General features: G+C 37.2%; 1 protein-coding gene across 1 annotated transcript in view; it reads left to right on the plus strand.

Annotated features, from left to right (window-relative positions):
• SLC25A17 (solute carrier family 25 member 17) overlaps positions 1–26,448 on the plus strand; it is a 37,296-nt gene extending 10,848 nt beyond the window's left edge. Inside the window, exons 2-9 of the mRNA XM_072843819.1 lie at positions 5,895–5,955; positions 8,491–8,557; positions 9,965–10,116; positions 20,113–20,229; positions 21,117–21,262; positions 21,351–21,446; positions 23,758–23,840; positions 25,547–26,448. Of these exons, the coding sequence (XP_072699920.1) occupies positions 5,895–5,955; positions 8,491–8,557; positions 9,965–10,116; positions 20,113–20,229; positions 21,117–21,262; positions 21,351–21,446; positions 23,758–23,840; positions 25,547–25,694 (870 nt within the window). The 3' untranslated portion in view covers positions 25,695–26,448. The remainder of the gene's footprint in view (positions 1–5,894; positions 5,956–8,490; positions 8,558–9,964; positions 10,117–20,112; positions 20,230–21,116; positions 21,263–21,350; positions 21,447–23,757; positions 23,841–25,546) is intronic.
• Positions 26,449–26,717: the final 269 nt, after the last annotated feature.

Here is a 26,717-nt window from a genome sequence, read left to right on the forward strand (position 1 = left end):
GGAAGTTGGAAACCTCATAATTTATTGGTGGAAATATAAAACTGTGCAGCCAGGGGGATCCCTGGGTGGCGCAGCGGTTTAGCGCCTGCCTTTGGCCCAGGGCGCGATCCTGGAGTCCCGGGATCGAATCCCACGTCGGGCTCCCAGTGCATGGAGCCTGCTTCTCCTTCTGCCTATGTCTCTGCCTCTCTCTCTCTCTCTCTCTCTGTGTGTGTGTGTGTGTGACTATCATAAATAAATAAAAATTAAAAAAAAACTGTGCAGCCACAGTGGAAAAGTTTGATAGTTCCTCAAAATGTTAAAGTTATCCTATGACCCTGCAATTTCACTCCTAGAAAACCGAAAACATATATTCATACAAAAATTTGTACATGATGTTCATAACATTATTCATAAAGCAGAAAAGTGGAAACAACCCAAATCCATCAACTGATGAATGGATGCACACAATGCGTTGTGTGCCTACAACAGAGTATTATTCAACCATAATACAGAATGCAGTTCCTATTACACAACATGGATGAGCCTTGAAAGAAGCCAGTCACAAAAGATGATGTATTATTTGATTCCATTTATATGAAATATCCAGAATAGGCAAATGGAGGCAGAAAATCAGTTAATAGTCAATAATGTAGGTTTTCATATTTAATGGGATCTTTATTATAACAGCAATTCTCAAACTTTTTGGTCTCAGGATTCCTTCATACTCTTAAAAATTATCACAGCCTCTGAAGAGCTTTTGTTTATGTGGTTGTAACTATCAGTATTTATTAGAAGTTAAAATTGAGAGATCACTAACATTTGTTTACAATATTAAACCTGTTACATGGTAACATCTATAATATTTAGAAAAACATTTCCTCCAAAATAGTAAGAAGAGTGACATTGCTTTATGTTTTTGCAAACCTTTCTAATGTTTAAGAGAAGATATTGGATCCTTATATCTGCTCTGCAATTCAGCCTGTTACAGTATCACATATCAGGTACCCTCTGGAAAACTTTATTACATGCTGTGAGAAAATGAGAATGAAAAAGGGTAAAGCTGAGATAGTATTCTTATGAAAATAGTTTTAATCCTACAGACCCTTGCAAAGGGTTTGGGGCTTTTCAAGGAGCCCCAGACCATACTTTGAGATTCCCTGGGCTCTATCTCTTGTATTCTGATGTCTTCAAAACTATAATACATGCTTGTTGTTTAAAAAAAAAAAAAGAGTAATAATTATATGGAGATGCATAATAAGGGAAATAGGGCCATCTTTAACTCCTTTCCTCTCCTTATACATTCACTGTTAAAGTTTTTGTGTGTGATTTTTCCCACATTTGTGTGTATTTGTATTATGTACACTTTTGTAAGTGGAAGAGGAGTCAAGTTAAAAGACTGAAGAAAGTTTGAGAACGAGGTAGAACAGTGAATAGTAGAACTGGAAGTCCGAGAGCTCTGGATTCTTACTCCATCTGTGCCCCTAGAGCTTTGAGGAGACCTCTTCACTACCCTTGCTCAGACTCCTTAGATCTCAGGTGAAGGGAGTCCAGATCAAGGTGATCTCTACAGGCTTTTCTAGCTCCAGGTGCCAGTGTGGTGTATGAATTAATTTGTTTCCCAATACCTGATGGTTAAATGCCAGAGGGGGATGGTAGAAAGTTATGACTAAACATGTTTGTTTTTTGTGAGGCACCAGAAGGTTGTTTCTCTAGAAATAGATTCTTTAAGTTGTAATTAATGTCAGCACTAGAACTCCCACTCAGATGGTTAGAATTCTGTGGGACTCAAAATAATAATTTTATTTTTATGTCTCTCTGGCACAACAGTATTGTACATTGTGGTTATCTTCTCGGTATTTTGTGCCTTCTAATTTTATATGAGTGAACAGACAGTCCTAGAGGAAAAAAAAAAAACCTGAGTATTTATGAAAGAGGAATTTAATTCAAATTCTAAAAAGTCATGTGGTTATATAGCTTGGCATAAGACTTACATATATAATAAATATTTTCCTTCAGGTAACAGCTGCTTATGAAAACGAAAGCAGTCATCTGGGTGTTTGCTTGGTGAGGAGACAAATATAGCCAAGTTCCCAATGTACAGAACAGCTATGTTCCAAATTTATCTTTAGCATTTTGAATACATTTTTTCATGGATATTAAGTTTATTTGTAGGTGCATACATACAGTCATACATTAATTAACAAGTTTAGGGCGTATGCTATGCCAGGTTCTAAGCTGAGTGTCCAGACTGGTACCCAAAAAAATATTTGACACATAAAATAGGTCCCATATTAGTACCTTTTTTTTTCTTTTTCAGTAATTTTTAGTGCTATATTAGTAAGTTGGGTTTTGGGGTTGTTGTTTTTTTTTTTTTTTTTTGGTTTGTTTGTTTTTATTGCACCAGTGGTTAAGAGTGTGGTCTCTGAAGCCAAGCTGCCTATGTTCAAATATTGATTCTGCCACTTGCAAAGTGTAACTTTAATAAAATTACAAAACTTCTTAGTATCTTTTTCCTCATGTGTAAAATGGAGAAGATACTAGTACTTACCTCATCAGGTTGTAAAGATTAAATGTTTTGGGGTGTTTTTTTTTTAATTGTGTAATTCACATAATATAAAATTAATCATTTTGAAGTCTACAGTTTATTTTGAATGAGTTTGAACCCCATATTTGATGTAGAGACTGCTAAAGAAAAAGACCCCAAAACTTTAAAGAGTACGTTTCAGCAGTACTTAGTACATTCGTAATATCTCACTCCAAAACATTTTGAGTGGATAAACACAATCAAGTATTACTAAGCCATAAAAAGGAATGGAGTACTGATAAATGCTCCAAGGTGGCTAAGCCATGAAAACGTCATGCTGAGTGAAAGAAGCCACACACAAGAGGCCACAGTTTGCATGACTTTTTATATGAAATATCAGAATAAATACATCCATAGAGACAGCAAATTAGTGGTTGTCAGGGCTGACTGGAAGGAAATGTGGAACATGCCTACTTTTCTTTTAAGGTGATGAAAATATTTTGGAATTTGGTTGCACAACACTGAATATACCAAATGTCACTGAATGGTATACTTTTAAATGGTTAATTTATGTTATGTGACTTCCATTTCAATTTTTTTAAATAATAATAATAATAAAGCCACTTGATCATTTAGATTGGCAAAAAAAAATTGTTAGGCAACCAAAACCAAAGAGTCTGCTTAATCCTATGGGTTTCTGCTCTTCTTTCGGGCTCCAGTGGATTTCCCTTACTTTCCTATGAGCTCAGCTAAGCATTTATTTTGTGTGTGTGTGTGTGTGTGTGTGTATTTTATGTAACAGTACCAGGTATTTTGCAGCATGTTGTCTAAGCCATCATATTGCTGGAAATGGAAGCCCTCATTTCACCCCTGAATTTTTTTTTTTAAAGAATTATTTGTTTTAGAGAGCTAGAACACGAGCAGAGGAGGAGTGGAATGGGGAGGGAGAGAGAGAGGGAAAGAATCTCAAGTGGACTCTGCTCTGAGTACAGAGCCTAACAGGGCTCAATCTCACAATCCTGAAATCATGAAACCTGATCTGACCTGAGCCAAACCACGAGTCAAACGCTTAACCTACTGAGCCACGAGACACCCCTACACAATACTGTTACATAAACCTTTTCTGTCATTATTAGTGATTGGAATGCAGAGGAGACAATGCTGGATTTTGAGTTCACCATCTGGATCCAGTCTTTCCAGTACTAATAAATTTTTTTTTAAGATTTTATTTATTTATTCATGAGAGACCCACAGAGAGAGGCAGAGATACAGGCAGAGGGAGAAGCAGGCTCCCTGTGGGGAGCCCGATATGGGACTGGATCCCAGGACCCTGGGATCACGCCCTGAGCTGAAGGCAGACGCTCAACGACTGAACCACTCAGGTCCCCCCAGTACTAATAAATTTTTTAAAGTTTTTTAGTTTTACTGATTTGAACTTTATGCTAGTCCTTGAGGAGATTATAGATCACTGAACTCTTTGGACTGACTGTTCTTTTTATATTTGCATAAAATGTACTTCACTTTAAGATTTCAAGGTAGATAGGCAGGGATTGCTAACTTAGGAAACTTCAGGTGTATGTTTAAAGCTGGCAAGGAAGAGGGATGGAGATGGTCCAGTTGTTTGAAAAAGTAGTTTCCAAACAGGACTTTTCTGCCTGGAGATGCCCTGTTTATGCAATACCCTGCATGGACATGTAGTACCATGCAATAGGGAAAAAATGCCACAGTCTTCATGACCTTAATAAGCATTCTCCAGCTTTCCGTTTTTCTTTAAAATTGCCTATAGTGTGATCAAGGATGCCAGAAGCATAGATCTGTAGACTGTAAGCCTTTGTGGGTCCAATGTTTCTTGAGATACCAAGTATTATCTAGTCCTTACTAAAAAAGAACATTTATGTAGTTGTCAAAAAAGCATTAGAAACTGGTGGGGTAACTTGAATAAACATTTCATTAAGAATCTGTATTATACAAAGAGTAAATATTATTTTAGTCTGGTAGAGGAAACCTATAAACAAGTGCTGTGGGAGCACAGAGGAATGAACAACATAGAGGAACGTTGCCTGGCAGGCAACGGATGGTAACATTCAATCTGAGTTTTGAAGAATACTAAGAGGACAAAACAGTGTTCTCTCTTGTCAAGCAGACTGATCTATTTAAGTAGATAAGAGACCTGGCAAATGTTTCTTATCTATAAAGTTGACCTAATTTCCAGTTTTTATGATTAAAATATTATATATAACTATTATTAGATCAGTAGGCTAAATTACTAGATCAGTAGCCTAAAATTTGATCTTATGCCTGAGAATATACACCAGTGGGCCTCCATCTGAGTTGAGAACCTTAAACCCACATAAAGATTTCACCCCAAACTAGTGCTTGTGGTTTTAGTCTGTCATAGGAATTTTTTTTTTTTAAGATTTTATTTATTAAAGAGAGACTGCAAGCAGGGGAGAGGAGCCGAGGGAGAGGGAGAAGCAGGTTCTCCATTGCACAGGGCTCAATGCCAAGCTTCAACCCCAGGACCCTCAGATCATGACCTGAGCTGAAGATGCTTAAGCAACTGAGCCACCTGGTGTCCCTATCTGTCATAGGATTTTATGAATGGAAAGACTGGTGTTGGCTTCTGTCCCCAATAATTTTTGTCATTGTATTACCCTGGATCAATTATTTATAGAATATTGAGCTGAGATTGTCCCTATTTTACTAAAAACACAAGCAAACAAAACTGTTTTAAAGCACAATATGAGGGCAGCCCAAGTGGCTCAGCAGTTTAGCACCGCCTGCAGCCCAGGGCCTGATCCTGGAGATCCGGGATTGAGTCCCATGTTGGGCTCCCTGCATGGAGCCTGCTTCTCCCTCTGCCTGTCTCTCTCTCTCTCTGTCTCTCATGAATAAATAAATAAAATCTTTAAAAAAAAAAAAAAAGAACAATATGATTTTTACACCTCTTTGTGGTAAATATATTGATTAAGCAAAGAAACTAGAAGTATGTATCTATTTGATTACTGGATATTTTGACTTGTGGAGTTATCAGCGCATAGGAGCAGCAACTGACCGATATAAAAGGTTAAAAATCCATTTATCTGTTCTCTTTTACATGTGTCCTGGGTTGTAAACCCCTAAGTTTGTCCTCTCCAGGGACCCATCTTCATTTTCTTTTTCAGCATGAGAGAGAGAGAAAAAAAAAAAGATTTCTTCCAGAAAATCAAATACTTCCACTTAAGTACAAAACTAGAGAACTTGAACAATAATAATCCCAGTATTATATAGGTGCTTTCCCTAAAAATCTGATTTGACCCTTGTTAATAATGAATTTTTGTTCACTTAAAAGTTGTGTCTCTTTGTTTTTGTGAGCCTGTAATGGCTAACAGCTTTTCAAACTTTGCAGGGAAGCGTGACAGCAATGACTGTGTTCTTTCCCTTGGATACAGCTCGACTGCGACTTCAAGGTGGGTATCCTCTGCAGGCACCATATTCTTTTCGTTTGATGTCAAGAAGCAAATGTATTTATATATATTTTTTAAGATTTTTAAAATTTATTTATTCATGAGAGACAGAGAGAGAGAGGCAGAGACACAGGCAGAGGGAGAAGCAGAAGCAGGTTCCACGTAAGAAACCCGATGTGGGACTCGGTCCTAGACTCTGGGATCACGCCCTGAGCTGAAGGCAGACATTCAACTGCTGAGCCACCCAGGTGTCGTCCCCTTATTCTCTTTTTAAAGTAATCTCTACATATACAATGTGGGACTCCAACTTAGAACCCTGAGATCAAGAGTTGCACGCTCTTCCAACTGTGCCAGCAGGCTTCCCAACAATATGACTTTTTTAAGGCACAATGTGGAGAGTTTTTGCTGGGGTAGATCTTCTCAAAAGAGACGAGAGAATAGGGAAGCCTGGGTGGCTCAGCGGTTAAGGGCCTGCCTTTGGCTCAGGACATGATCCTGGAGTCCTAGGATCAAGTCCCGCATTGGGCTCCCTGCATGGAGCCAGCTTCTCCCTCTGCCTGTGTCTGCCTTTCTCTGTCTCTGTCTCTCATGAATAAATAAATAAAATCTTTAAAAAAAAAAAAAAAAAAAAGAGAATAGGAGACATGGTGGACCCAAACACCCACTGTCACTGCTAAATTGAGCGCGTAGTCCTAGTTTGTCTCTTGCATTATAGGACTAGACAACTCTCTATAATTCCTACTTGCTTCTTCTCCAGTATTTTTCAACTTGAAGTTATAAACCTGTGCCAGAACTTATGTGAAGAGATGAGAATAAGATTAGCTTTGAATAAACTAACTCCTATGTCAAAACCCCTCGTGGCTTTTATTATAAATTAATTTTTGAGTTTTATAATAGGTTTCTTTCACAACTCAAAGCCCAAAATATATAAAATGATACATAACATGATGGAAAATCTCACTCTAATCTGCCCCTTTCCCCCTGTTCTCTCCCCTGCAGATAGTGTCTTTATTAGTCTCTCAAATAATCTTGCAGAGTTTCATTATGGAATAACAAGCAAATAAGAATATATATTCTTAGTTTTCTCCCTTCCTTCCACAAAATGCATGTTTGTCACACTGTTCTGTACCTTACCTTTTTCACTTAACAGCATATTTTGGATGCCTTCCAAATCAATGCTTTAGGAGCTTCTTCATCCTTCCAGTTTTAGAGGGTACCATAGTGCGGGTACACCAGGACATGTTTCACCAGAACCCCTTCCCCTATTGTCGATTCTTTCTCTCTCTCTCTCTCTCTCTCTCTTTTTTTTTTTTTTTTTTTTTTTTTAGGAAAAAAAACACCCGCTGGGTGTTTTATTTATTTGAGAGACAGATAGAAAGTGCAATCAGGGGGAGGAACAGAGGGAGAGGGACAAGCACTCTGTGCTGAGCATGGAGCCTGATGTAGGGCCAGATCCCACGACTCCGAGATCACAACCTGGGCCAAAACTAAGAGTTGGCTGTCTAACTGATGGAGTCACCCAGGCGCCCCTCTTCTCTTTTGTAGAATAGACTTATTCATATGCTACTTTGTTTCCATAAGTTCTATCAGGTAAATTCCCAGAAGTGAGATTGCTGGATCAAAGAGTAAACCTGTTTGTAGTTTGGATAGCTATGGCCAGATTGCCTTCTGTGGGAGTTTCCTCTTCACCATCCTACAAGCCATATAGGTATCAATTTTAATTCTTAGGAAATTGTTTCATTTCCACATTTTCGTTTTCAAAATATTCTCCAAATATGGGTAGGAAATGTGAAGTTAAGTGAGGTTTTGTGATTTTCAGTGAGAATGCCAAGAAAAGCAGATTTCTCATCCTTTTTTAATTTTTAAGTAAGTTCAAAAATAAAAAAATTTTTAAGTAACTTCTACACCCAATGTGGGGCTCAAACTCATGGCCCTGAGGTCAAGAGTTACATGTTCTACCAACTGAGCCAGATAAGCAAGCACCCTGTTCTCATCCTTTTGAGATCTTTTATTTTTTAGATTAGGAAACAGAGCAGCAGCCTAAAACTATGAAAACTTGAGTTTTAATCCTGGCTCTGCTGCCAACTATGTGTATCCTTCACAGCTTTCGTGTCTGGCCTCTCTGCTAACAGGGAGATGATAATTCATTTTCTCTTTATAAGATGTTAAGCTAAAAATGAGAATACGTAACTTTGGGGAAAAAAAATTACAAGAAAGCCTTATAAAATATAAGATTCCTGTCACATCTTTTGCTTTGGGAATTAGGTGTTGAATTAAAATGTTTTATGGTTTATGAATAACAGATGAGACCCAAGGAATCCACAGTTGGATTTAGCACACGGGAACAAAGGATTGGTAAATTCTGAGGCAAGTTAGGGAGCTCAAAGAATAAGACAGGAGATTGCTCAGCTGAGGTAAAAGGCATTTCAGTGAAACTTGTTTATGTTCCTGAAGATAATAATTCTCAAAAGACTTATTAGGTTAATAAAAAAAAAAAAAAGACTTATTAGGTTAAACATATCTTCTTTCTTCTTCTAGTTGATGAGAAAAGAAAGTCCAAAACTACACACATGGTGCTCCTGGAGATCATTAAAGAAGAAGGCCTGTGAGTACCACCTTGCCGGTCTTTGTCAGACAAAGCAGCCTGTTAGGAGATTGTTGGGCCTCTAGCACACCTGCACTCACTGTCTTTGCATTCTCACAGCCTTAAAAGTAGTTGTGAATTTGTAATTGCCCAACTTGTAAGTATATAATTGTTTTCATTTCCTTTAAAGTCCTGTGGTTGGCAATTTTGATTCTTGATCATAGATTCTTCCATGAAACCAATGCTTTGTTTTATGTTTTATGGGTTTTTTTTACAGCGAGCTGAAGAAGTTGTTTAGTTGTTTAGTTCATTCCTATCAGATGCATTCAGATTATGTACTTCCTTTTTTTTTTTTTTTTTACTTTTTATTTGGCAATAACTTCAAATTCACAAAAAGTTACAAAACTAAAAATAGTACAAATATCAGTATATGCTTTACCCAGATCCACCTATTATTAACACTTTTTTCCCAGTTGTGCTTATGTTCTCCCCACTTTCTCACTCCCCCCCTTCTGTCTTTATTACACACACACCACACAAACGTTTTTCAGAATTATTTAAGAATAAGTTACACACCATACATCAAAGCCTTTTACCCCTATAATGTTGACATTTTTAAAGAATATAGCTACCCTCCCCCCCTTTTTTTGGAATAAAATGTTTTTCATTTTGTTTGCCCCAGGTTTCTTTATGATTAGACTGAGGCTATGCATTCGTGGCCAGAAATGCGTAGGTGATATTGTGTCCTTAGGATATCACATCTGGAGTCACATATTGTCCACCTGCCCTTCGTTGATTATGATTTCTCAGATTCAGCTTAACCACTGAATAATTTTTCCTCTCTTGCAACTGTCAGTAGTCTATCATGAGACACTTTATTTAGTATCAGTATAGACTTGGAAATTCCTGCTTTTTCAGCAGTTTACAGTTGATTACTATACTATATTATTTTGGTGCTGAAATTGTCAGCAATTCAAGGGAAACCCTTCAGCCTGGTTCCTGTGCCCTTATAACATCTCCCCATCACTTCTTTTTTTTTTTTTTAACACTTATTATGTCTCTATTTACTTCATTTTTAAATGTTGTTACCCTGTAATAAAATATGAATGATGCTATATTAACTAATAGTCATGAAGACAATTGTTTCTAATTTTGCATAGTAATTTATTGAAGGAAACCAAGGGAAAGAAATCAGTAAAATCAGTCATTGAAAGTGTGTTGTTTCTTTGCCATCATTAGTGGTAGGAAAGATTTCTTACTTTGGGCATCCTTCAGAATGTGAGATATATGTACAGTTTAGAATATGGTGTAGTGTAGGAGTGAACTTTGAGAATATGTGAATGATGATCAGCCTTTCCTTAGGACTTTGCCGATTCCTACTGGCTTTTGTACAGCATCTTTACATTGCTTATTGTGTTTTTCATCTAGCCTGGCACCATATCGAGGGTGGTTTCCAGTTATCTCCAGTCTCTGCTGCTCCAATTTTGTCTATTTCTACACTTTTAATAGTCTCAAAGCAGTCTGGGTCAAAGGTCAACGTTCTACTACTGGAAAAGATCTAGTAGTTGGATTTGTTGCAGGTAACAAAGTTTCCTGAGTGTAAAATTTTTTATATTTTAATATTTATCTAATGGTTCATATATTCTCTAAGAGGTTGTTTTAGCACAAAGTAATGCTACAAAGAATATAATTTTCGGACTTGGCTCTGTGTATGTGTGTGTGTGTGTGTGTGTGTGTGTTTGGTAAAAACATATAACATATAATTTACTATTTTAGCAAGTTTTAAGTGTATACTTCATTAGTAAGTTTGTTTATGTTATTGTGAAACAGATCTCCAGAACATTTTCATCTTATAAATGTGAAACTTTTAACTGTTATACAGCACTTCCCCCTTCTCCCTTCCTCTACCCCATTCTACTTTCTGTTTCTACAAATCTGGCTACTTTAGATGCTTTATGTAACTGGAATCATACAGCATTTGTCTTTTGTGACTGACTTATTTTGTTAAGCATAATGTCCTCAAGGTTCATTCATGTTGTAGGATGTAACAGGATTTCTTTTTTTTTTAAGGCTAAATAATATTCCCTTGTATATATATATACCACATTCTGTTTATCCATTCATCTATTGATGGACATTTAGGTTGTTTCTACCTCTTGGCTACTGTGAATAGTTGCTGTTAAGAACATGGATTATACAAATATATCTCTTTGGGTCCCTGCTTTCAGTTCCTTTTGGATATATATCCACAAGTGAGATTGCAAGATCATATGTTAGGGTTTTTTTGTTTTTGTTTTTTATTTTGTGAGGAACCACCATGCTGTTTCCCATAGCAGTTAGGCCATTTTATAATCCTACCAGCAGCATGCAGAGGTTTTTAATTCTCCACATCCTTATCAGCTCTTGTTATATCTGGGTGTTTTTGCTTTAATAGTAGCCATTCTAATGATAGTGTGAGTTGATAATTCACTGTGTTTTTATTTGCATTTCTCTGATGGTTAGTGGTGTTGAGCATCTTTTCATATGCTTATTGGCTGTTTGTATATCATCTTTGGAGAAATATCTGTTCAAGTCTTTTGCCCATTTTTTTAATTGAATTATTTAATATTTTGTTGTTGAGCTGTAGGTATGTTTTATATATTCTGGATATTAGCCCCTTATGAGATATATGATTTGCAAGTATGTTCTCCCATTCTCTACTGCCTTTTACTCTGTTGATTATGTCATTTGGTGCTTAGAAAATTTTAAGTTTGATGTTTGTCCCATTTGTCTATTTTTGCTTATGTGCCTGTGCTTTTGGTGTCACATCCAAGAAGTCATTGCCATGTCTAATGTCATGAAAACATTTTCTACTATGTTTTCTTCTAGGAGTTTTATACTTTTAGGTCTTACATTTAGTTCTTTAAGCCATTTAGGGTAAATTTTTATATGTGGTATAAGATATAGGTCCAACTTCATTCTTTTGTGTGTGGATATCCATTTTCCCTAATACCATTTGATGAGTTTGTCCTTTCCCCATTGAGTGGTCCTGACCCCTTGTGGAAGATCATTGGCCATACGCAAAAACTATTTCTGAGCTGACTTTCTTATTTTTGTCTTTTTAATCCAGAGAAGATAGTTTTATCCCTGTTTAGCAGCATTCCAGAATTTATGGAAATTAAAATCCCTCTTTTTTTTAAGATTTTATTCATTTATTTATGAGAGACACAGAGAGAGAGAAGCAGAGACACAGGCAGAGAGAGAAGCAGGCTCCATTCAGGGAGCCTGATGCGGGACTCAATCCCGGGACTCCAGGATCATGCCCTGGCCGAAGGCAGACTCTAAACCACTGAGCCACCCAGGAATCCCCAAAACTTTTAAGTAATTTATTTTTTTTAAGATTTTATTTATTTATTCATGAGAGACAGAGAGAGAGAGAGAGAGAGAGAGAGGCAGAGACACAGGCAGAGAGAGAAGCAGGCTTCATGCAGGGAGCCCTACGTGGGACTCAATCCCAGGTCTCCAGGATGAGGCCCTGGACTGAAGGTGGCGCTAAACCGCTGAGCCACCAGGGCTTCTTCTTCTTTTTTTTTTTTTTTTGGTTACGATGTAATTTATTTATTTATTCATGAGAGACACAGAGAGAGGCATTGACACAGGCAGAGGGAGAAGCAGGCTCCCTGCAGGGAGCCTGATGTGGGACTCCATCCCTGGACTCTGGGATCACACTCCGAGCCAAAGGCAGATGCTCAACCTCTGAACCACCCAGGCGTCCCTCTCTCTCTCTCTCTCCCTTTTTTTTTTAAAGATTTTATTTATTTATTTACAGACAGAGAATGAGAGCATAAGCAGGGGATGGAGAGGGTTAAAGGGAGGGGTAGAGAAAGAATCCCAAGCAGACTCCATGCTGAGTAGAGGCCCTGACACAGGGCTCTCTATCTCACAATCCTGTCATAACCTGAAATAAAATGAAGAGTCATATACTTAACCTACTCAGCCACTCAGGTGCCCAAGTCTCTTTTTTTTTTTTTTAAGATTTTATTTATTTACTCATGAGAGACAGAGAGAGGGGGGCAGAGGGAGAAGCAGGCTCCATGCAGGAAGCCCAATGTGGGACTCGATCCCAGGACTCCAGGATCACGCCCTGAGCCAAAGGCTCAACTGCTGAGTCACCCAGGCATCCCCCAAGCCTCTTTTAAAAAAAAAAAAGAAGAAGAAGATTACAATACCTTCCCTGATTACTTTCCTTTTTTTTTTTAACTGTTTTTTTTATTAAGTAAACTTTATCCCCAACATAGAGCTCAAACCCATGACTCCAAGATCAAGAGTCCCACATACTATGCTGACTGAACAAGCCAGGTACCCTCCATGATTTATCTTTTGGCTGATGTTCACATGTAATTTTTAACATGAACAAGGACTGACTACACAATTTGTAAGGCCTAATACAAAATGAAAATGCAGGATTCCCTGTTCACAATTTATTAGCATTTCAAGACAGTTGACAATGAGAGCATTAAACCAGGTACAAGATGGGTTGCACACCCATGAAGCCCACCATGAGTGCAAAAACATTTAGTCAGATGTAACAAAGGTATTTTAGTGCATAGCCCAGTGTAGTTAGTATCATAATGGTTGTTAATGCTTTAGAGGTTCATAGGAAGAGGAGAGATCACTTTTAGCTGGGAGAGATCTGCTTATAGAAAGCCCTGGCTCTTGAACTGAGCCTTGGCAGGATTAGTAACTTTTGTAGATGAGTGACGGCAGTTTTCTGATGGAAAGAATGGTAGAAAATTGAGTGACTACGGGACCATGTTTTGAACAGTGAGCTCTCTTAGCTAGTGAGTGAAATGAATACAGGAGCTTGAGCAAAAAGGTTGGAGAGGTAAGCAGGAGCCAGATGTTAGAAGACTTTAGATCCTTGTCATCTGAGGTTTTAGAAGCTCTAGGGAGCCATTAACCTGAATATTTAGTTACTATCTGTGTCTAGTTAGTGGGATATGAGCTTCATAAGAGCAAGTATCTTAAATACACATACACATATATTTAAGATACTTTATATATTATGTATATATTTAAGATACTTTATATATTATTTATATATTATATACTTGTTCTTAGAGAGTATATATACATGTATCCTCCTACCACTACCACTATATTCCCAGTAAGAACAATTCCTAGCATGTACTCAGTAAGTATTTGCTGGATAAACACAATATTTGTTCAGTTAGAGTTTTATTAAAGAGGTGGAAAGTATACTTCCTGTGATTTTTTTGTATATTTATCCATTTTAGTCTGTAACAAAATTAATTGACTTAACAGTTGTACTGTTAATTGTTCTATTTTGTGGAATCACTTTTTGGTATATTCTTTGAAAAATTACTACTTTGGGAGCCACACAATTGAATAATGTAAATGTCCATTTGGAATTTAAGTGATTTAATTGAAAAATAGTTACCAGGCCGAGTATTCATGCTCCACAAGTTTTGTTCTTTACTCTTCTTTACCTGTATGAGACCACTGGTGTTTTTCAGCTTGGTCTCTGAGCTTTTCTTCGGCTTAATACTTTCATTTTGGTCTTAGATTGCTTTAGATATAATTAACTTTCACTTGTACCAACTTTTTTTTTAATTGAGATATAATTAACATATAACATTATATTAGCTTCAGATGTACAACATAAGGATTTGATATTTGTATATATTGTAAAATGATCATCACAATAATTCTAGTTAACATCCATCACCACACAGTTAAATTTTTTCCTTGTGATGAGAAATTTTTTTTACAATTTTTTTTTTTAAAGATTTTATTTATTTATTCATGAGAGACTCAGGTAGAGGGAGAAGCAGACTCCCTGCAGGGAGCCTGATGCAGGACTCAATCCCGGATCCCAGGATCATGACCTGAACCTAAAGCAGATGCTCAACCGCTGAGCCACCCAGGTGTCCCTAAGATTTTATTTTTAATTAATCTCTACACCCAATGTGGGGCTTGATCCCATGACCCTGAGATCAAGAGTCACATGCTCCACCAACTGAGCTAGCCAGGTGCCACTTTGGTGAGAATTTTTAAGATTTACTCTCTTAGCAACTTTCAAATATACAATATAATATTATTAACTATAGTCACCATGCTCTGTATTACATCCCCATGACTTATTTCTTTTATAACTAAAAGTGTGTACCTTTTGACCGACCGCCAGGCCAAGTTTTCCATAAAGTATAACACACAGGATTTCGTTCTCTGAAGAAATGAATGAGCATTTGTAGGTAAGTAATTCAGGATGGAAATCCAGGAGTCATCATTAAAAGTGTCTCTGACCCTCCACAGTTGTTTAATCATCGGAAACCATCAGTCTCTGGGATGCCTGGCTGGCTCAGTCAGTAGAGCATATGACACTTAGTCTCAGGGTTATGAGTTTGAGCCCTTTGTTGGGTCAGAGATTACTTTAAAAAAAAAAAAAAAAAAAAGAATAAGAAGAACCGTCATCAGTCTGTCTCCTAAGTATCTCTAGAATCCATTCCCTCTTTTCCATATCCATAGCCATTTCTTTTTTTTTTTTTTCCATAGCCATTTCTTTTGTTGCCTCTGAGGTCTTTCTCACTTACGTACTTTGCATAATCCTGCCTAGCCAACCTTTCTGGAAGAATAGTTTTCTAACAGTGTCATAACTCAAAGAACTCAAGCTTGAGATTTGTTCACTTGGGAAAAAAAAATCAGAATAGATCCAAGGGTATCCTGTACAGAGGAAACCTTCCTTTTTATATAATTGCAACAAATGGCAATGTGTATTATCTTTAATACCCAAGACCAAGTATTTGTAATATCTTGATTTTAATAATTTTAGATTACTATAGTTTTATGTATTGACATTTTAAAGATTATGACTCTCTGTCAAGGACTAACTCCTACAACTTTCCATAAAACTACTAATTCATAAAAAATATGACGAAATCTTTTTTTAATTGTTCAAAACCGTTTATTTGCTATGTCTGACAATCCCATTCTCCACCAGGTACAAAACACCCTTGTTATTCTCTCTCACTGTGCTCTGCTTGTTACCTTTCTAACTCTTACACATCTATAATCACAGTAGATTCCCCTATACCTAACATAGCTAGGCTGGTGTATAGTAGGCCAGTTAGTTTTTAAAAGTCAGCTGACATAGAGAGTATCATAAATAGCCTACTTACCTTGTATTTTATTTTAACTTAAAATATATGAATATATACTTTTTCTTTTCTTTTTTTAAGATTTTATTTATTTGACAGAGAGAGAGCACAAGTAGGGGGAGCAGGAGAAGGAGAAGCAGGTTCCCCCGCTGAGCAGAAAGCCTGATGCGGGGCTTGATGCTAGGACCCTGGGATCGTGACCTGAACTGAAGGTAGACCCTTCACCAACTGAGCCACCTAGGCACTCCTTTTTTTTTTTTTTTTTTCTTTCTTTTCTTTTCTTTTCTTTTCTTTTCTTTTCTTTCTTTTTCTTTTAATATATGACCAAGGCATATTGGTTCACTGATTGGAGTTTTGTGCCTTCTCTTGTCATACCCCCCATGACCTGAACCTAAAGCTTTGCTACCATAACAGATTCAACTGACATAAGCAAGCTTGAGAAAAGGCATAATACCATTCTTGTTCACTTACATTCTGAAGTGTTTTCCTGAGTATGTGAAAGAAAGGTACAATGGGTCTGTGTCAGTTATGAGCATCATCTGTTAAACATCCTATCAGAGAGATGGTAGGGGACTACTGTTCTGAAACCCAAATCTGGATTTCAGAACAGCAATCCCCAGTTTCAAACCCTTTGATGTCTACCATTTGCATATAGGTTAAAGTCATGGTACCTACAGTATACCCCCAGCTGTATACAGGATAAGAACCCAACATACAAGATCTGTGATACTGCTTGCCTCTAGCTTGACTGCTATTGTTTCTTGGAAAACTGTGATTCCTTAAATATACCAAGTCATTTAATGACTCCGTCTTTCTACAGCTACTGTCATCTGTCTGATACGCAGTAGCACCCCCACTTCTGCCCCAAACAGAGGATTACCCAGCCCAAAATCAAAATGTCAGCTGTAACATGGTTGAAAGACCCTTGGTCAAATGTATTTTATAGTCCTTTATAATTCTGAGATTCTCTAATTATAAGTTCTCTCTTTTTCTGAAAGTAAGGAATTCTTTGGAAATTACTTTTGTGAGTTTTATATTTCTCCTCGTAACATGTTTTCATATCTTAATACCTATGCATTCTTGGAATGAGAACCACTTTTTCTTTTCCTGCTGTAAGCCTTGTCATGTATTAAAATCACTGTAGGAATGAGTTTCATTGTCTCCAAGGAGAACTAGGAACAGTATTATTGTTACACAAGTTCTGCTTGAAATTTAGAAATTTATTACTGTATTTTCATAGGAAAAAAGCTCATATAGCTTGATACCTTGGGGAAGGATTTGGGAACAAAATCTCACAGAAAACTTAAATGAAGAAGATTCTTGCCATTTTTATGAAATTGGGATTTTTACCAATAACTTTTTGAATGCCAATGATGTTACTGTTAGGATAGTTCTTACTCCTTTCCTGCCCTCCGGTCTTAAATCTGGTAAGGCAGGTTTGTTCCTATTGTGTATCAAGTTGCATGGCTTCTCAGGGGCCAAGTGGTTAGATTTATGACCTTGATCTGCCCTTTTTTTGTATCAGTGGTCATTGTACTTATTTCCCAGAAGTACATACATGATTAGCATATTTCTTTTTTTGTTTTGTTTTGTTTTCTTTCCTTAACAGACTCAGTGCTAATAAAACTATTTTGTGTTCAAGATTTCAGAAGTAAATGGCTGTGTTCCAATTATTCCTTGAATCAGTAAATAATTTCCGTGTGTGTGTTTAGTTACTATTCATCTCTTAATTTTGCTTCTCTTTTCTTATAAATGATTTTTAACAAAAAAAAAGAAAAAATGGAATCATTCAAATTGAAAGAAAAACAATTTCTTGTCATTAGTACATAAAATATTAATATTCCCATCCTAGAAGTGAAGTAACAGCCACAGCTTAGAACCGAAACAACTTTCTACACGAGCTTATAAACAAACAACTTTTTTTATCCTTCAGCCATATCTGTTATGCAAAAGTATGGAGTTGGAATCTCTTATCATGACGGTTTGTAGCTTATTTTTCTTCCGTGGAATGCTGTCCTTTGCTTCATTATATAGATTTCCAAGGTTTTAGTAAAGTTTTGGAGCCTCAAATATTTTGAGTGTCTTTTCCCAGAACTCATAAAATTATAGTGGTTAAAAAAAACCTCTCCATCTATTTTGGCTTAGAGGATGAACAAAGTACTTGAACTTCTCAGATAAAAAGCTTCAAAATACAAATGTTTTCACAAGTAGTTTACATTCTCTTTTTGAAATGATTTAGTGCATTTTTGTACTTGAAATTGTCCTTAGAATCCTCTTAGTCTTTCAGCTTGTGTTAATAACAGAGATATGAAAGCAGAATCTTAAATGATAGTTAAATCTTAAATCTAGGGGCAGATTAAGTTGATTAGGCCTTTGGCTGGGGTCATGATCTCAGGGTCCTTGGGATCGAGCCCTGCGTTGGGCTCCCTGCTCAGCTAGGAATCTGCTTCTCCTTCTCGCTCTGACCTGCCTCCCCACTTGTGCTCTCTCTTTCTGTGTCAAATAAATAAATAAAATCTTAAAAAAAAAAATCTTAAGGGATGCCTGGCTCAGTGGTTGAGCATCTCCTTTTGGCTCAGGTTGTGATCGTGGGGTCCTGGGACTGAGTCCCGCATCGGGCTCCCCACAGGGAGCCTGCTTCTCCCTTTGCCTATGTCTCTGCCTCTCTGTGTCTCTCATGAATAAATAAATAAAATCTTTAAAAAAATAAAAACAAAAAACTTAAATCTAGGCTGCATTGCATCTGAAGTATTTTGTGAGTACCTTCCTCTTGAATAGATTATAAAAGGGATTTTGATTTCTAAAGAATTTAATAGACAACCCATTTCACTTGTTTAGAAAGGTGTGTACACTTTGTCTACACTATCTACAGAAGCCTAGGATCTCTGTTTCTGAGTTCTCCTGTTTTCGTCTGGAAAAAAAAATGCAGTAGACTGCTCAGTAGTACTTTCTAGTCTGATTTTTCTTGCTGTTAATTTTTCTGTCAAGTGATGTGTACATTGCATTGAATAGGAACACATTATAAAGTCTTGCAAGTGGTCATGTATTGATATTCTTCTCTCTTGACCTCTTGGGCACTGGCACTTTTTAAAAATGAGACTAGCAAGAATCTCTAGGTGAGGCTTTTTCAGATTATGATCAATGCCGTAAGTGACAATGCATGACTATAGTGAGTCATAACTAAAGATGACTCCTTAGTGTGTTATGGGACTAAAAATATAATAAATACAGCTCATAAAATTTTTTGATGAGGTCTTTTATTTTGATAAAAGTGTTTCATAACACTCTTAAGAAAAAGGTGACAAAATATCTTACTTAACAACTATATACAACAAATGAAAAAATAAGATTTTAATTTCTTGGCTGTTTCATCAAGCTTGTCTTTGGTCAGACTTGTGTTTTTTGAATGCTGTGTTTTGAGATTCCTTAAAACAGTCTTTCTACCATTGTGTTTAAAGGACTTTTAGTAGGTTTCTCTTCCTTAGGATTATGCCTCTTGTTTCTTCAGAGCATGGCCAGATAGAGCCAGATAGCTTGATGTGTGGTTGTTTGTTGAGTTTGTTCATTGGTTCATTTGTTCAATATTTATTTAAATATTTATAAAGAATATATTATGTGTCAGGCACTTTGTTACAACTCTGTCTGGTATATATTTTTTTTAATCATTCCAGGACTGATGAGGAATATTTTAATATCTCAAGATGGTGTTAACTTGGGACCATGTGTTTTCAAAAAAGAAGCACCTGGCTCATTGTATTGTTCCACTCTGAGGCAACCTTGGGGGGCCAGGATCCCCATCCTTAAGCTTGTAAGGATCATAATGCTTGTGAAACTCTTTCAGGTGTTTTGTGACAGTTCATAACTACTGCTTGCTGCCTGCCTATCCTAATTCCCTAAGTGATGAGGAACTCTTCTGTGAGCCTCCCATCCCTGATGAACCTCTTTCAAATATTACCACTTTCTTCCACCTGCCACCCATTGTACCAAATCCATACTCACTTAAAACCATGTAAGCTACTTATGTGAGAGTTGTAAATTGTGTGTTTTATCAGATATTGTCATGGACTTAGCATGTGATCAGTAAGCCTTATTAAAACTGTTATTTTTTAAATGCACCCAGAACTGGATCAAAATTGCTACTTTGGATGCTATATTAATTGACAAATAGATCATTTCCTGTTATACAAATGTGGAACAGTACTGCTGCCAGCCTTTTTTGCTATCAGCAAGGCTTCTGAATTGCTTCTAACAGTAGTGGCTTGTGTTGTACCCTGTCACAGAGAGATACCTTATCTCAAGTCTCCCAGTAGGTCAGTGGCAGAAGTATAAATGAAACACTGGTACATAGCTCTAACATAAGGCAGCAAAAGCTTGAAGATTGCACTTTGCTTTTCTTTTGTCTCCTCTTTCTTTTTAAAGGAGTGGTGAATGTGTTGCTAACTACTCCACTCTGGGTGGTAAATACCAGACTGAAGCTACAAGGGGCAAAATTTAGGAATGAAGACATTGTACCAACCAACTACAAAGGTATCATTGGTAAGTGTTTGTTTGGGTGAGTTCCTATTTAAGAAGTTTCTTTTTTCTCTGTGTCTGAAATTTATTACCACAATAATGCTGCATGTCAGACAGTCTCAAATCTTCACATCTAATGGTAAGCATTTGTTTAGCTCCTGTGTCTATGGATTGACATGGATTTGACTCATCTAGGCTGGGACCAGCCTATACACATTCTTCTCTTGGTGGTAGCAAAAGCACAAGAGGACATGTCCAATTGTACAATCTTATTTCAAGCCCCTGTTTGCATCTTATTTGCTACTGTTCTCTTGGCCAAAGCCAGTGTCAGGAGGTAGAGAAGTATGCTGCTCCCCTGGAGTGGGAGGGGGTAAATATTTCTAAAGAATAATCTACACTCTTTTAGTGTTGTCTTTGGATAAAGTTATCATTAATAACTAACTGATGACTTTGAGTTTAATAGTAGGTTACCTGGTTCTTCTTTCCCATGTGTCCATCTTTGTGATGAGAATAGTGATTTTCTTATAAGTTATATCCTAAATAATGGGTCCTAGGGAACTATCTGTTGTTGTCCTGACTTTGCTGAGAAGCACCTGGGCTGTCCGTTCACAATCCTCTGTAATACAGAGTTCTCGGGCATGGTGGTGGTGATTACTTAGGAAAATTTCACATTCTAACGCCAGATTATCAGGAAGAGTTGCCTGTGATTTAAGTTGGTTTCTCAATAATGTGGTGACTATCAGTGTCTGATGATTATCAAAAAGTGGCTAACTGAGGAACTTCCTAGAATACAGCAAGAAGGAAATTTTAATAGAACCAGTAAGATTCTATTCTGAGTACATTTGAACAAAATTTACATTGTGTTCTCCAGTTAAGGGATTGTAATCAAAAGTCCTTGATTTCTTGCTTAGATGCTTTTCATCAGATCATTCGAGATGAAGGAATCTTGGCTTTATGGAATGGCACATTTCCTTCCTTGCTCTTGGTCTTCAATCCTGCCATCCAGTTCATGTTCTATGAAGGCTTAAAACGGCAGCTTCTAAAGAAACGAATGAAGGTAATTCCTGATTTTGAAAGCAGTAAATAATAATCTCTGACACTCTCTTGTTTGCATTGATGTGGTTTGCTCTTTCTTTGCTTTCCAGCTTTCTTCTTTGGATGTGTTCATCATTGGTGCAATATCCAAAGCGATTGCTACCACTGTCACCTATCCCATGCAGACAGTACAGTCCATTCTGAGGGTGAGTGCTGGGGTTCTCCCTGCATTTAGTCAAACAAAATTCTGAAGTACATGGTTTCTCTGTTTAAAGCAATGTTAATAAAGCAATAAGGTAGTCAGTTGATAGTCTAGACCATTTTTCCATTTGTTTAATAATTGCTAACGAGGCTATCAGTTGGTTTCGTTTGGTTTGGAGCAGTTTACATTTGTCATTTCTTAGGTACTGTGGTGTCTCAGAAAACCCAAATGTGGGAGGAGGTTCTTAAATGACCTTAGGAATGTATAAGCTTGTTTTCTTCTCATTTAAGTTGATTTGCTTAGGTTAGCTGTACAAAATCAGAAGTTGTTTAGTTCATTCAGGAGAAATTAATGATTTAGCTTTTCTGAAGCACTTTCAAATTTCTGGTTTTTTCATTCAGTTATTTATTCAGCAATATATTTATTAAGTACCCACGCTGAGTGAGAAGCTGGGTACACATGGTGAATAAAAATCAATCCCTGTCCTCTGGGAGATAACAGAGGAAAGAATGAACAGGTAAATAAGCAAAATAAATAGGTAATTATAAATTGAGAAAAGTGCTTTCAAGAGGTGAACTGCGTTCTGTCATTTAGTGGAGAGGGGCGTGGTGCGGATCTTATTAAGGTGATTGAGGATTGGGCTCTGAGGAAGTATATATAAAAACCAAGTCTTAAAAAAAAAAAAAAAAAAAAACCAAGTCTTCTTGGGACACCTGGGTGGCTCAGCGGTTGGGCATCTGCCTTTGGCTTGGGGCATGATCCTGAAATCCCGGGATGGAGTCCCACATCGGGCTCCCTGCATGGAGCCTGCTTCTCCCCCTGCCTGTGTCTCTGCCTCTCTCTGTGTCTCTCATGAATAGATAAATAAAATCTAAAAAAACAAACAAACAAACAAGACTTAAGGAAGATAAAGACCAGCTTTCAAAGAGCATTCTAGGTAGAGGGAACATGATGTGCTAAGAGTGTAGTGATTGGGAACTGAAAAGAGGCCACTCTGGCTAAACAGTGGCTCAAGATGAGATTGGAAAAGTGGCAAGGAAGACTCTAGGTGACGATTCTAGATTTTATTCTCACCTGAGTAGGAAGCCTGTGAAGGGCTTTAAACTAGGGAGTAATGTGATCTGATTTACAATTTGAGAAGATTCCTGTGGCTGTTGTGTGCTGAATTGATCCCAGGGCTAAGAGATGAGGGTGAGGGGGCAATCCAGTAAGAGACCAATTCCATAGTACAGGTGAAAGGTGATGGTGGCCTACACTAAAGTGGTAGCAGTGGAGGGGAAAGAGAAGATATGGACAGATTTCATTATCTATTTTGAAAAAAAATTCAAAGTATTTATTGGTAAATAAAATAGGGATGATGGTGAAAATACTTCAATTCAAAAGATTTATTATCTTATGTTAAAAGTATTTCTACTGGGGCACCTGGGTGGCACAGCCAGTTAAGCATCTCCCTTCGGCTCAGGTCATGATCTCAGGGTCCTGAGATCAAGCCCCATGTGTGGCTCCCCACTCAGTGGAGAGTCTGCTTCTCCTTCTCCGTCTGCTATTCCTCTCACTTGTACTCTCTGGTTCTATATCTCTATCAAATAAATAAATAAAATCTTAAAAAAAAAAAAGGAAAGAAGGAAAGTAAAAGTGCTTCTTACTCGAGGCCAAGCTGTTCAAATAGGAAATAAGATTTTTTTTAAAAAGTTTCTACTGATGTACTGTTCTTAAATTGGTGCTTAATATACAGGAATTCAGTAGCATCTAAATAAATGTATTTTGATACTTTTATAATGTTAACATATAATGTGAAGAGCTTAGACTGTAGTGGTCCTAATTGATTGGTGTCTATCAGAACTTTCTAAAGGACTAGAGGGTAAGCCAAACCATCAGTATCTAAATCTTCATTATGGGCATGTTTGTTTTCTTTTGAGGTAGTATTTTCCCCATAATTCTATAAAGTGAAAATTCTCATGCTTGCTTCATTAAAAAATATTTATTTAATTTATTAGAGAGAGAGCAGAGGGAATGGCAGAGGGGGAGGGAGAGGGACAGAGAATCTGAAGCAGACTCTGCACTGAGCTAAGCACAGAGCCCAACATGGAGCTCAGTCCCATGACCATAATATCATGACCTGAGTCAAACACCTAACCAACTGAACCACCCAGGCACCCCCAAAACTATTTCTTATTTTCACTTATTTCATTGAAAAAGAGAATTCATGAAATCTACATACTTGTTAGATATTTTTGTTTCTGTATACTACAAGACATTATTCCAAAATAATTTCTTCTTCAGGTAGAAATTGATCTGTTTTTCTTCTTCCCCAGTTTGGACGTCACAGACTAAACCCAGAAAACAGAACACTGGGGAGTCTTCGGAATGTTCTCTATCTTCTTCACCAACGAGTAAAGTGAGCTTTGTAGATGCTTCACATTCTGTCCTGTCTTTCAGCAGCTATCTCTGGCAAAGAGTGGCCAGATCTGCTTAACTTGCACTACTGTCTTGGCAGTGAGAACCTAGAAACCTCTCCTTGCATGCTGTGCTCAAACAATTCTCGTTTTAGGGGCTTAGTGCAATATGGCAGCATTTGGGGAAGTTATGGAAAAAGTTCAGATCTTTATTCTTTGTAACTTAGAAATATGCAGAACTCCTTTAGAGAGGTAAGCCTCCTATAATCTAATGTAGAGAGACTGTTCTGCCCTAGGAGTGTTGCCATCGATGGCATATCCTGTGACCTCTCTTGTAAATAGAAGTAAACAGGTATTTTAGAGCAGTGGTCATAGTGAGAAAAGGAGAATGTAGTAGGAAGAGTAATGATAATTATTGTAATGACGGCAGTGCTGATGATGGTAAGAGTAGCTAACATTTTTTAGTGTTTGGTTTGTAGCAGACACTGAGCTCTGTGCTTCACACGAGTCATCTCACTTAATCCTAACAATGGCCCTATGAGGCAGGTACTTTCGTCATTTCCCTGTATCATTCCATTTAGAGAAGCTGACCCTCAGGGCCTCCTTTGAGGCAAAGCTGCTGTAACTTTATTACTGTTCCTAGACATAAGATACTTTGAAAATAATAAATTTATTATAAAAACAGATTATGCTTGGGATAGCAAAATCAGAGATAAAGAATTAGTATAAAGTTAAAACTAAATGTTCACCATACCAAGTATTGACAAGAATGTGGAGCAACCAGAACTTTTCTGTGCTGTTGGTGGGAAAATAAAATGGTCTGACCATTTTGGAAAGTTTGGCATTTTCTTTAAAAGTTAAACATACAACTACCATAGGACCTAGCCATTCCTCTCAAGTTATATAGAGAGAAATGAAATAGGTCTGTGCAAAAACTTGTACACAGATGTTAAAAACAGTTTTATTTGTAAGAATCAAAAACCAGAAACAATACAAATGTATCATCATTGGGTGAGTAGACATACAAGTTACTATCTATCTACATAGTGGAATACTGCTCACAAGAAAGGACCTACTAACATGTATATTGATGTATGTATAGATCTCAAAATAATTATGCCAAGTGAATGGATGGATCTCTAATTATGGATGGAGCTCAAATGATTAAGCCAAGTGAAAGAAGTCAGACAAAAAAGAATTCATACCATGTGATTGGACTTACATAAAATTTAGAAAATGCCAGTATACTATTACCCCTCATTGACAGTATCTCTTCCCATGGTTTCAGGGATCCACAGTCAACCTCGATCTGGAAGCAGATGATGCTCCTTCTGACCTATTGTCAAAAGGCCAGTAGGACCTAACACCATGTCATTCACCTCACTGCATCTCAATACATAGATATTCTGAGAGAGGGAGAGACCACATTCCCATAACTTTTATTACAGTATGTTGGCGTTCCATTTCACTATTAGCTATTGTTGTTAATCTCTTACTGTGCCTAATTTATAAGTTAAACTTTATGATAGGTGTGTATGTATAGGAAAAAATAGGGGGTTCACTACTAACTACAATTGCAGGTGTCTGCTGAGGGTCTGGGAACGTATTTCCCCAGGGATAAGCGGTGGCTAGTGTAACATGCTTCTTTGATGCAGTAGTTGACTTTTAGGAAGAAAACGTTTTATTTTCTTCAAACCTTTCTTTATAGGCGTTTTGGAATCATGGGACTCTACAAAGGCCTTGAAGCCAAACTGCTACAGACAGTCCTCACTGCTGCCCTCATGTTCCTGGTTTATGAGAAACTGACAGCCGCTACCTTCACAGTTATGGGGCTGAAGAGTGCCCACAAGCACTGAGACACTGCACCCTGCAAAGTGCAGAAAGATGCTCGAGATGGGGGTTCCTCTGTGTGAAGGGAAGTGATTCTCTTTTTACTTTTGCCACATATACCATGAATTTTACCCTCACTGGCTGGAAAAGCATCTAAGGGTAAACATGGACGATAGCCAGCTGGACCTGTCAACAACTTAATTTTTATGACAGTTGGTTGAATTTTGTGGGGGAGGTTGTCTAATGGTCATACAAAAAGAAAACATTGAAAACCTGAAAATGAAAGTTTGTAGGCGTTTATTGTTTTCCTTAAGGGGAATGGACTATTGCTCTCATGTGTAATTTTCTCCAGTTAAAAATCTTTCTTAAATTTACCAGCTGTTCTTTTCCCCTGAACCCCGCCCCCAGATTCTAGGGACACATTTAATAACATATAATTCTCATATACTTTTGTATGTTTTAATCTTGGTATTTTTCTCACTAAAAATATTATGATTGTGCCATAGGCATGACTTTATTTTTGTTGTACTTTTTTTCCTCCTGCTTAAGGAAAGGCATCTTCTTTGGTACATGAGCTATTTATTTTGTAGGAGAAATGAAAATGATTAATCCCAAATGATTCTCTTATAAACTATTTGTAAACATCACTTATTCGTTAGTATTTGACTTAATTAAAAATATTTATTTTGAATCAGTCCTTTCATTACAAAAGGCGTGAAGTTTTATGTTTGTTCATGCAAACCCCATCAAGTCAAGCCCAAATAAACTGTCAACACAAAAGACATTTTAAAAAGTTGCCTTTCATTCAGATACCACGTTGGGTTTACAACCAGCTGGCAAAAATCATAGAAAAGGGAGAGGGAGCAGGTACCTTGTTTAGGCTCTGGAATATTTTCTCCCTTACAAACTCCTGGTGGAGGCTATTTTGAGAATAAACATCTGACTGAGATTATTTGTATTTGGAAACATTCCTTATAGTCCTACTACTTAAAGTGTATGTATCAAGCAGCAGCATTGACATCACCTGGGAGGTTGGGCACACAGTCCCA

This window comes from Canis lupus, chromosome 11 (assembly GCF_048164855.1).
Source record: "Canis lupus baileyi chromosome 11, mCanLup2.hap1, whole genome shotgun sequence".
Classification (NCBI taxonomy): Eukaryota; Metazoa; Chordata; class Mammalia; order Carnivora; family Canidae; genus Canis; species Canis lupus.